General features: G+C 39.9%; 1 protein-coding gene across 7 annotated transcripts in view; it reads left to right on the forward strand.

Moving 5' to 3' along the window:
• Window positions 1–12,562, forward strand: part of jade2 (jade family PHD finger 2) — a 220,699-nt gene that overhangs the window by 123,586 nt on the left and 84,551 nt on the right. For all 7 annotated transcript variants that reach the window (XM_072590651.1, XM_072590658.1, XM_072590653.1 and 4 more), the window contains 3 exons: window positions 4,856–5,067; window positions 7,410–7,577; window positions 11,427–11,543. In XM_072590651.1, coding sequence (XP_072446752.1) covers window positions 4,856–5,067; window positions 7,410–7,577; window positions 11,427–11,543 — 497 coding nt within the window. The remainder of the gene's footprint in view (window positions 1–4,855; window positions 5,068–7,409; window positions 7,578–11,426; window positions 11,544–12,562) is intronic.

Raw genomic sequence — 12,562 nt, forward strand, 5'->3', positions numbered from 1 at the left:
CCTATGACAAACAGCACTTTCCATGTCAAGCTATCCCACAAGGTTTCCTGGAAAAATCAAGTCCATACCACTGACATCCAACCCATCATGCTGAACAGTCTCTTCATCACTCCTAGCTATCTCAGCGCTGATTATGACATTGGTCACTCCCTGGTGTGTTGCAAAGTTAGGCTTCACCCAACAAAACTATCCCACTCATTGGATCAAAATGCCATTGTTGCTGACCCAGGAGTTCCTCAGCAACTTTGATCACACTCTTATAGACATAAGTGTTCATGGCCAGAATGTTGTGTCAAAGTTGGGTCATTTGCACACCACCATCTATAATTCTGCACTCGCAATTTCGGGAAAAGAGGTCAGAAAAATGCTCAGATTAAAAAAAAGCAAGAAGCTGGAAGTCTGAATTAAGAACAGAAAATGCTAGAGGAACTCAGCAAGTCTGGCAGTATCTGTAGAGAGAGAAAAACAAAACTAGCTTTTTGAGGCTCGTCTGAATCTTAGTTGAAAGAACAAATACAGGACAAGAGGTGAGATAGGAAGAAGGGATGAAGTCAGAGCGAAGGGGCGGGCGAGGAAGAATCCAGAGGGGCATCAGTACTTGAGTTTTGTGTTCCTTCACACCTGAAAGGAAGAGAGAAAGTTTCTTGTTAAGATGTCAAATGAGACAAAGAATGAAATGGAACTGGTGACCAGGACAGCTAAGAATTAGTGTGAGGCAGTGCTGATGAAGAGAGAGGTATAGATGGTGCATGGCACCAAGTGTGGAACTTGGGATTTGGTGGGAGTAACTGACCAAGCTGCATTGGATGTCATACAGAAACCGAGCCTGAGTAGATTTGAAACATGAAAATTGGCGTCTCAGTTGAAATCTATGCTGGGTAAGGTGGAACCAGAGACAGTCACAAAGGAAGGAGATGTGGCCATGAAAGCAAGTTTTGGTAAACAGTTCATGAAACACCAGGAGGGAGATAGAAAGCAATGGATGTGAATGAACCAATGGACTAAAACAGAAATCCTCACGAGAGAAAAGCAGAACTTCTTCAAAGTGAACATATTTGGAGGAGAAATGGCAGTGGATTAAACACTCAAACAAAAGCAAAATTCTACAAATGCTGGCGATCTGAAATTAAAACAAAAACACAAGGTGCTGGAGATTTCTCAGTAACTGTTGCAAAGAATTGTCAGCAAGATCTTTGTTCCTGTTACTTTTACCAGATTGCAGGCCCTTCTGTCAAGCATTGTAGTTTCAGAGCAGGCAGATCAACAGTCAATATGCTTTTCTCACTTTGGCTGTTACATAATAGCATCGAGCACCACAGACCACTCTTCATTCCTTTCAATTACCTCCTCAAGGCTTTTGATCTCAGCAACAAAGCAGGATTCTTCAAACTACTGCAGAAGTAGGCTGCTCGTTATTATCTTGGTATGAGAGCACAATACAATTCTCTCTAATACAATGAAGCAATATCAGACACTTTCAAGATCGGCAACGGGGTAAAGTAGGGCTGCATCCTGATACAAATTCTCTGGCAAATTCTTCTTTGTGCTGTTTTTGAGCAATTGCAGAGGCTCAACACAAGAATCCATGTGCATGGCAAGCTGTTCAGTCTGGCAACATTACATGCTAAGGTCCAAGTGCATAATGTCCGAGTGCATGAGTTGCTGTTTGCTGATGACGCTACTCTAGCATACTATACTGAAGTTCATTTGCAACAACTTCTAGACCAGTTCTCTTCGGCTCTGCAACAAGTCTAGACTGTTAATCAGCATCGAGAATACCAAAGGTATGGGCCAGGACATAGAGACTTCATCTTCCACCAACACTGACAACCTCACTCTCCAGGTCATCTCTCATTTTACATACTCAGCTCAATGGAGCTGATGGAATCTAAACTGAGCATTGGTAAGCAGGCTATTGCTGTGTAAGTGCTGCTTGATAATGTTGCCAGTGACCCCTTCCATGATTTTGCAGATGATCAACAGTAGACTGGGGTCACAGTAATTGGGTGGGTTGGATTTATCCTGCTTGTTGTAGACGTACTTGAGCAATTTTCCTCATTGCCAGTTTTGCTGTACTAGAGTTGTCGCTGTACTAGAGTGGTTTAATTGGGGCTAGTTCAGGAACACAAATCTTGAGTACAATTGCCAGAATGTTGTCAGAACCCGTAACCTAAGCAGTATTTGGTGTCTTCAGCTATTTATTGAGATTAAATCGAGTGAATCAAATTTACCCAAGAATGGCATCTGATACATGGGACCTCTGGACAAGGCTGGGATGGATCACCCACCCTGCACTTCTGGCTGAAAGTGATTGCAATTGCCTCTCAGCCTTGATTTTTGCACTGATATCTTGAGTAATCCCATCATTGATTTTGTGAATATTTGTGGAAATTCCTCCTCCTATTTGTTGCTTAATTGATCATCACCACTCGTGATTGGATGTGGCAAGACTGGGTGTGGGATTGCTTACTGCTGCCAATCACTTGCTTCTTATGTTGTTTGTCCCACAATTGATCCTGTATTATAGCTTCACTGGATTGACACCTCATTTTTCTTTTTTGGTAATGCTCCTGGCATGCCGCCCCGCACTCTTCATTGAGCCAGGATTGATCCTTGGGATTGAGGGATATGCCAGGCCAGGTTATACATTGTGATTGAATTGAATTCTGCTACGGCCAATGACCCACAGCATCTTATGGGTACCCAGCTTCAAATTGGTGGGTCGAGTCAAAATCTGTCCTATTTAACATGGTAGCAATGCCCCACAGTATCTCGGAGATCATCCTCAATTATGAACATAGAACTTTGTCTCCACAAAAACAGTGCAGGGATCACTCCAGTTGATAGTGTCATGGACAGACACATCTTCGGCAGGTAGATGGGTGAGGGCAAAGTCAAATAGGTTTTTCCTCCTTGTTGATTCGCTCACCACCTGCTGCTGACCTGGTCTAGCAGCTATGCCCTTTAGGACTCTGCACGTTCAGTCAGTAGTGGTGCCACTGAGTGATTCTTGGTGATGGATGTTGAAGTCCTCCACCTAGAGTACATTCAGTGTATTTATCACCTTCAGTGCTTCTTCCAAATGGTGTTCAACATGGAGGAGTGTTAATTTGTCAGTTGAGTGGAGGGAGGGATCAGAGAAGACATCCATGGCAATCAACAGGACATTCCCTTGCCTTTGTTTGATCTGATCATATGAGACTTGATGGAGTCTCAGGACTGCGCTCTTTTATACCACTGTGTCACCAAATTGGATGGAGCTATTTAGTCAATATTTCATATTGGTCTTTCTTGAAAAGAAGAATGTGCACTTGATTGATTGTGAAATGGCAGAAGGGGGTGAATGTTTCAGGAAAGACAGTTGAGCCAAAGGAAATCAAAGCTCCAGGTCCTAATAGTATGCATCCTCAGATCCTGAAATGTAGGAGGAAATTGCAAAACCTTAGAAACTACAGGAGAAATTTGAACATAATTGTTGTCAAGGGAAACTGATACAATTAAATTGACTGCCTTTTTTACACTGTGCCTCCACTGAATAAAATGTAAATGACATATAGACAGTCAAACTGAACCTGCATATCTCATTTATTTATTGCAAGGCTGCTTTAGAATATGGGTTTAAAATATGGTCTTGCAAAAGTTGGCCATTCATCCTCTTGAGGCTGTTCTGCTGTTTCATTGACCTTGACTAATTTGTTTCTCAATCTTCTTTGGCCACCTCTACTTAATATTCTTAAATAACGTTATATTGCAGCATCTTGTGTATCTTACTCTTGAAAACTTGCATTGAGCAGCATCTCAAGCTGCTTGGTGGAAAGTATTCCAGATTTCCATTACACTTTGTGTGGCAAAAGTGTCTATTTCTATTTGAAAACCTTTGTTCTGTTTACTCCATTGCAATAAATGTTTTCATGTGTTGTGGGTATTATAGGGAAGGTCAGTACTTGTTTCCCGTCTCTAATTGCCCCTTGAACTGTGTGGCTTGTTCAGCCATTTCAGAGGGTAGTTAAGTGTCGTTCACATTGCTGTGTGTCTGGAGTCACATGTAGGCTGAACCTGGTAGCAAGTGGCAGACACCAGTGAACCAGATGGCATTTCATGTCATTGTAGCCTTCATTGCTGAGAGTTCCAGATTTTGTGAATTGAACTTAAATTCCATAAGCTGCCATGGTTGGATTTGTACCCATGTCCCCAGAACATTAACCTAGGCTTCTGGATTGCAAGACCATTCATAATATCACCATCTCCCCTTTGGACCCTCCATATCTAACCTAGTAAATTCATTTGGAATTTTAAACACATTGATTTAGATCACCCACAAATGTCTAAAACCAGATCCCAAATGATCCATTTTATGCAATCCGAAACTTAACCCTTTAAGTCCCGATGTAATTCCGTTGAATCTTGACTGTCCCCCCATCTCAGTATATCCAGATGAGCTGCAATGCTCAGAACTCAAGAGCATAAGTACAAAGTTTAACTGAACAGAGACCTTGAATAGAGGCTAAGAGAAACTTCTTGCACAAAGCTGTGCCACTGTGAAAGAAACTTGCGGGTTAGAGGTTGTAGCAGAAATGGGCAGTACTCATTAGGTTGGATAGGGTAAAGGGGGTGAAGGGACATTAGAACATGGTGGGTCAATATGAGTTACTCAGGTGAAGGATATGTGGAGCACAGACCGATTGAAACAAGAAGGTTTCTTTTTCTGTATCCATAGCTACAGCTGGATTAATTGCATCTGTGTGTGGAAAGGGGTGAGCTGCATTAGAGATGCTGCTTAAGTACATTTAAAAATAAGATCTCTGCTAAAGCCCATATCATCATAACAAGACAGTAATTACATTTGTTTTGCCAGGAATGCTTGAAGTTGATGAACTGATGATGGAAAGGATCATTGAGGAGCTAGAAAGTCAGTGCCAAGAGAATATGAACCTGGCAATTGAGACAGAAGAGGGTCTCGGGATTGAATACGATGAGGATGTGGTGTGTGATGTCTGCCGTTCCCCAGAGGGAGAAGATGGTAATGAGATGGTTTTCTGTGACAAATGCAACATCTGCGTTCACCAGGTAAATGCCGTTGTTTGATCATATCTTCAATGTTGCGCAAATGTTTATGAATACAACTTCTTATTTTGATAGTCTAAGTGCATCGACACATAATGGTAACAGGTGTGAGAAAAAGGAATGCTCTTCTGAAATTGGAACATAATCAATGGAGCTTTACTCTAAAGCCTAATATACATCTAACATGAGAATGTAGGATGATGATGCACAGTCAGAATGATAATACAGAAGGCCACTAAGTCTATCAAGCCTATATTTTCAACATACAACATCCTTACTGTTCAATGGAATTCATAATATTTACTTGTTCTCCTGGTAAACATTTCTAAGTAAAGGTTCTACACCGTTTCCCCTGCACTATACAACATGTCTAAGTATCGAGCTGACCTTAAGTACTGCATTCTGTACCTTTGGTGTCATGTTCTGTGGTCTAAACATTTCCTTGAGTTTAAAACCAGGGGCTGCTTTGGTAAGTGAACCTTGAGTCTTTGATGAGGCTGGGTGTAGTTCTACTGCCTGATGTAAGGGAAAAGATAGGAAGGCCCAGAAATCAAACACAAAAACCTTACCATTTGACACTTGGTCTTGGAGGAAAGCATCATGTCTTTTACATGATCAATATTAAATTTATACAATATAATAACCCTTAGTCCTTGGTGTCATTCTGTTGAATCTGTACTGTACCCTCCCCATATTAAGTATATCCGCAGGAGCACCATGATCTTCGTCAGGTACTTAAATAGTAATCTGTACAAAAGTGTACATACTGTAATTACAAACCACAAATTTCCTCAAAGCTCCTGAACAACAGGTACTTTCCCCCCCCCCCCCCACCCACCCCCCCCACCAAACTGCCACTCAGCATGAAACTAACCAGCGGCACAGTTTCTTTCCTACTTGCATCGCAGACTTGACCCTAATCTCTGCTGAATTTAGACTGCTGTCTAGTTTCATTGAAGCCCACATTAAGTTCTAGATTAATTTGAAGATATGCCAGAGCAAAACAATTTTAAAGCTGTACTTGGCTTAACTATGTTAAATAGTCATATGATTCTAAATGGTATTCGCTCAACCAATGCAGCTGGCAAATAAATGTATACTGCAAATAGCTCCACAAAATATGTATAAGGGAATGGAGTGGCATAACCATTTAATCAGTGCTAAATAAGTTGAATGCTTTAGTACAGAATTCTAACAAAGCAGAGCAGCACTATTTGATTCCTGCAATGTGTATTTTTTTCAGTTTTCAACAGTCATAATCATTTTGTTCTTTCATCTGCCCCTTAAACTGTAACCTTTTTACCTTTACAATTTCCTCCAACATCACTTTGACCAAAACCTTGCCCACTGTTTTCATATCTCTCCATTCATACCTTGCTATACACTGAAGATGTGCTACAGTGCAACATTTTGCATTTAAAAAAAGCTAGTAGTAATCCATTTTACCTCTGCGCTATAACCAGCAAGAAAGAGTGCAATAAATAACGTACCATTTGTACTATTGCTTCACTTTTGTCGAAATTTAAACAATGTTTGCTTTGTGCTGGAGCTCTGAAATTATCAAGTTTCAAGCCTATATTTGGGATTTAGGTCAACATTAGGCTTTTACTTTGATGATAAATGCCAGGATTTGATCCTTTAAACTGTGATTACCAACTGCTTGCGCGCGCACACATCACGGGTGTGGTAAATACTCGGAAATAAAATGTAGTGGTCTGGAGTTCGCTAATTCTCAGGCAGTAGCGAACTGGTTTGTATGATGTCTGACAAAACACCCATCCTGAATTTCTTTAGGTTCTCTGCCATAATTTTAATAGAAGATCCAAGCTCCAGAAATTTGCCAGAGATAGCTATTTGTGTTATTCCGCGTGATCTTTCAAAGTTAAAGCAGGAGAACTGTGGAAATTATCCTCACAGTATAAACAGTTGTTTATCTTAACAGTAACTTGTCTCTTTCCAGTTTAAAAAAAGGTAATTTAACTGCTATCCGTTATGTGTGAGAAGAAAATTCCAATTCATTTTACATATCCCATTTAAATACTTATTCAAACATCAGCTAAGATGGTTAATTCTATGAAGGTTTCAGTTGAATGCTGACTTGATTATGACATAATGTGCATGTGCTGGTGTTGGACTGGGGTGGACCAAGTTAAAAATCACACACCAGGTTATAGTCCAACAAGTTTATTTGGAAGCACTAGCTTTCGGAGCACTGCTCCATCATCAGGTGTTGTGTGATTTTTAACTTTGATTATGACAGTTTCACAGTTATCTACATAAAGGTTTATTTGCTCGGGTTCTCACAGGAGACATCTGACCATTTGCTATTTTTTAAATCATGACAGGCATGTTATGGAATCTTGAAAGTACCCCTTGGCAGCTGGTTGTGTCGGACATGTGCCCTGGGGGTTCAGCCGAAGTGTTTGCTGTGTCCCAAGAGAGGAGGTGCTTTGAAGCCAACACGCAGTGGCACAAAGTGGGTCCATGTTAGCTGTGCCTTATGGATACCTGAAGTAAGACATCCATCTTCATGCAGATTAACAGCAGGCTCTTGACAAACTACTATGGATCACACTATGAGACAAAGAGTTTTCCAGGACTTTTCCTGTTGAACAAGCAAAATAAATACTTAGTTGATGGGAAAATAGTTAAGAATTGACATTGCTGTGAATGATGTGGTCATGTTACGTTTTTCTAGAATTAAACACTAAGAGGTTAGTGAAACTATGTGAGTGAAAGTTTTCTCTGTAAACTATTGGAATTTTTTTCACAAATTCTGTTCCTTGCATGATAAATGTGTTCATGAGAATTAAATGATATAACAGATTCAACACACAGCGCTCTCATCTGAATCTGATGAAGTATTTCCCCTCAGTTGGTTGCAGATGTCCCATCTGAAATGAATGTGGACAGTCTTAATCCTCCTCTCCTCATGAGAATGGGAGAACTGATCTGCTCATAATTTGATAGCAACTCGCCATCTCATTCGGAGACCACAGAAGTGGCTAATGTAGCAAAATAAATTGATGCAACATTGATACTCTTCTGAGGTTTAAGAATAAGATTTCTTCTGCTCTCCCAACAAGAGGCCTTTCTCTGAATTTGCCAGGTCAGTACCTCTTCTAGGAAGGCATGATGGCCCCCTGTAATATTACAGATGTGTTATATTTGCACAAACTTCCCTTGGTTTGATAAACACAAACTAATTGGGAAGCAAAAAAATAAAATTGCTTTATGTATCTACAATCCCATTTAAATCAGGAAGAAATGTGAATGTGAGCTTGCACTGAAATACTAGTGGTTCTTATTCACTTTATTTAAAATACATTATACCCAGTGGAGGTCTAATGACTTAATATTTTGTCATTGCACATTTTCTGTGATGGAGTGTTAGGATATTCACACGCATGCAGTGAACCCATCTTTATTGCCATAAGGCATCGCTGCACATTTGTTTCATCGTTCTGCTGAAGTTATGTTGTGCAGATTCTAATTGCAGCAATTGCAGGAAGACCATGGGTGCTTTATAATTAGATTATTAGAAGAGTAATTGGCTCCTGTGTATTGGCTAGAAAGATGACACAAAATGAGCTGGAGGAACTTATGTATTGCCTGAATAGTGTAAAGATTGTTGCCATCAAATGTAGTCAGTTCAGCCAAGATGGTAGGAATTCTTCTAGGAACGATAATATGAATTAAAATGAGTAATTGCTCGGGGAATGGAGCAGGAGTGTCTTTTTCAGCCTGTTGTGCCATTTAACAGAATAGGTGGTGGCTGATTGGATTGTCACCTCAATTCCACGTTGCTGCTTGTCCCTGCTAACCTTTCACTCCCTTTCTTACCAAGAATCTGCCCACCTCTGCCTCTAAGACACTCAAAGACCCTGTATTCATCTCTTTTTGAGGAAAAAAGTTCCAAAGACACTCAGCCCTCTGAGAGAAAAATACAATTTCCCAACTTTTTCTTAAATGAACACCCATTCCCCCTCCATATTCTTAAATTGACACCACTGTTTCTAGTTTCTTCCACAAAAGGGAACATCCTTACCTCACCCTCAGGACCTTGTATGTTTCAGCTAAGAAAGAAAGCCAGCATGGATTTGAGAAGGGTAAATATGTTTTAACTAACTTGCTTCAGGTTTTTGATGAGGTAATGGAATATCGGTGAAGGCAATGCCATTGATGTGATGTGTGTGAACTTGCAAAAGGCATTCAATTAAATAATGCACAACAGAAATGAGAAGTAAATTAGAGCTTGTGGGAAAGAAAAACACAGTAATAATATGGCTGAAGGATTGAAAGCAAAGAACAACAGTTGATGGATGCGTATTTGGGCTGGAGGAGAATTTGTAGTGGGGCCCACAGAGAGTAGTATTGTGACCCTTCTCTTCCTGATTTATCTTCTAATTACCTAAATGCACACTTTGGTGTGCAGGAAACAATTTCAAAATTTGAAGACAGTACAAAACTTAGAAGTACAGTGAATTGGGGGAAAAATAGTTATTTCAAAGCATATAGACAGGTTAGTGGAATGGATGGACAAATAGCCAGTGAAATTTAATGCAGAGAAATGTGAAGTGATTCAAGTCAGTAGAAAGACTGGTGTGACAATATAAAATGAAAGCATAATTCCAAAGCGGGTACAGAAACAAAGGCAGCTAGGTATTTATAAATCACTAAAGATGGAAGGACACGTCAATAAAGTGGTTAATAAAATATAAAGTATCCTTGGCTTTACAAGTAGTCAAGTTCAGTACAAGACCAAGGAATCGAAGAGTGTGGTGCTGGGAAAGCACAGCCGGTCAGGCAGCATCTGAGGAGAAAGAGAATCAACATTTCAGGCATAAACCCATTAGGAATGAGGCTCAGTACATGACCATTACATTAAATTTACATTTAATGTACATGTTACATTAAATTTGTGTATAAATCTGTTTTGGCCTGAACTGGAGTATTGCATCCAGTTCCGGACACAACACTTTGGGAAGGATGTGAAAACAATGGAAAGGGTGTAGAAAAGATTGACAAGGATGGTTCTAGGGACAAGGAACCTATCATATGGAGAAGAATTGGAGACACTGGGACTGTTTCCCAATTGGATGGTGATTTTTAAAATCATGAGGAGTCTGGACAGAGTAGATTAGGAGAAAAACTTTTCCTTTTGATGGAGGGATCAAGAATGAAAGGATACGCACTTAAAGTCATTGGAAAAGGAGCAGGGGTAGCATGAGAGAAAGCTTTTTCACACAGCGAGCACTTAGATCTGGAATGCAGTGCCTGAAGGTGTGGTGAAGGCAAGTTCAATCGAGGTAGTCAAAAGGGATGGGTTATTTGAAAAGGGAGAATGGACTGCCAGGGAAAGGCAGGAAAGTGCCACCAAGTGAGCTACTCTTTCGGAGACCCAGCACAGACATACTGGGTCACATAGCATCCTGTGCTGTTATCTTTCTGTGATTACACCTTGAAGGCATATTAGTTGCCCTGGAATAATAAAAGAAGGTTTAATTTCACAATCTTGAGTCTAGAGTTAAGGTATGAAGTTGAGCATCAAGAGAACCTTGCCCTGTATTTAACTGTGTGTGCTATCTGTTCTGGATTTGTTTTCTGGTGATCCGTTATGCTGGGAAATCACTTTGATTTGTGAGTGCTCCACACAAAAATTAGTGTTAGCTTCATGAAAGGCATTAGTTGCCATTGGTTTAGATATGAAAGTATGTTAAGTATAAACTAATCAAATTTACAGTAAAACTAAAACTAGAAAGCAATACAAATGTGCAATAAATCAATTGTCATCCAAATGTTGATTGACCTCGCTGCATTTTCAGTTTAGCTGTTTTATTTCCGATTTTTTGTGTGTTGTGTTTTATTTCTCGAAAGCTACACTGTCTGTCAAAAGAAAATGCAGTGCCAATTCTATGTTACAGGATGGTTGTCTGAATAGACTAGATTGATCTTCTGTCAAAAAATGTCAGATGCCAATTAGCTGCTGATTCAGATCCTTTACAGTACTTGCTTTGTGATTTACATTGCCAAACTTGAGTTACAATTCTGTTTGACAAATAGAATAAGATAAAAAAGAAATTATATAATAAGTGTACGAAACATGACAGTAATGGGCCACAAACTAGGACTAGTGATGTCTGTGTCCAATTTTGACCATTTAGCAGTTTGCAGAATCTCCCTGAATCACACGTGTTGTAGCGACCAGTTACGCGATATGGGTAGATGCTGTGGAAAGATTTCTGCTGTTACAGTAACAAGATAGGTCCTAAGTCTATGACTATAAAAAAGGCAAGAAAAGATGCCCACAAATATTGCATGTTCTCTCTAATTACGTTTTACTGTGTTTCAATATTTTTTAGGTAAGTATAGGTTGCCCTGAGAAGATGGAACCCATTACAAAGGTGTCACACATTCCTGCTAGCAGATGGGCTCTGTCTTGTAGCCTTTGCAGTGAACGGACTGGAACATGTATTCAGGTCAGTGTGAATATATTTGTCTATTTTCAGTGTTGTTCTACAACTACAATCAGAGTGTAATGCCATTTGTTCTGGTAGGTGTTATAGAAGTGCTTAAAGCTCCATATTATACCTTGTGTGATAATTAGCTCCCTGCATCTTTTGTCTGGAGCTTTATTTTGACTCATCGTAGACATCTTTATGGAAACTTGGAATGTAACTGTCTTGGATTCTCTTAGTGGTGATAGTTTATTAAGACATTGAATGGCTGACTCATACAAACAATAATGCTCCAAATTAGATCCACCTTCCCTACTTAATCTGTGCTAAATTAGCTGATCTTAACCAAAGCAACAGTCAGAGCTTTGCAGGTTGACACAGCACTCCAGAGTGAGGAAGAAAAACACTCATCTGGGTTTCCACTACCAATCTCTGCTGAACAACATTTTCCAAATGTGCATCTTTGTGGACTGAAGACAGAATCAGGATTGCGGTGTAATGCCATCTGTGGGCAAACAGCCCCCAATGATCATTGTCTAAACTCATACATTTCAGATGTTCATTTGCCCACAGACCACTGCTGCTTGGAGAACTGTATCTATTAGAGTATCAGGTGAAAAGAGAAAATGGACAGGAAAGAAATGGAGGGATAACAGCGTAGACATATCAAAGTGAGGGCTAGTTTTGCATATGATGTTATTGCAGATATGTTTGAATGTTCTCACTTGAAAGAAATTTCCTACTATTAAAGTTAATCTTAATAGCTTTGGTTTTACTTTTACGTGGAATTTGCAGCACAGAAACAGTTTGGCCCAACAGATCTAGTGTTTGAGTGCTTTGAGTTTACATTCATACAGTAACCACTGTCACACCAGGACTGATAATAACTTCTGTTTATTTGAAAATCTGTTATGGAATTGCACAGCAGGCAGGTTTGCTACAGAAATTCAGCAAATACTACTAGAGGAAAGCCCAGCAACTCTCCCTCACACTACATACTGTAAACCAGATAGTGATGGCTGCTACTCACATGTACTATA

Source organism: Chiloscyllium punctatum, chromosome 20, assembly GCF_047496795.1.
Source record: "Chiloscyllium punctatum isolate Juve2018m chromosome 20, sChiPun1.3, whole genome shotgun sequence".
Taxonomy (NCBI): Eukaryota; Metazoa; Chordata; class Chondrichthyes; order Orectolobiformes; family Hemiscylliidae; genus Chiloscyllium; species Chiloscyllium punctatum.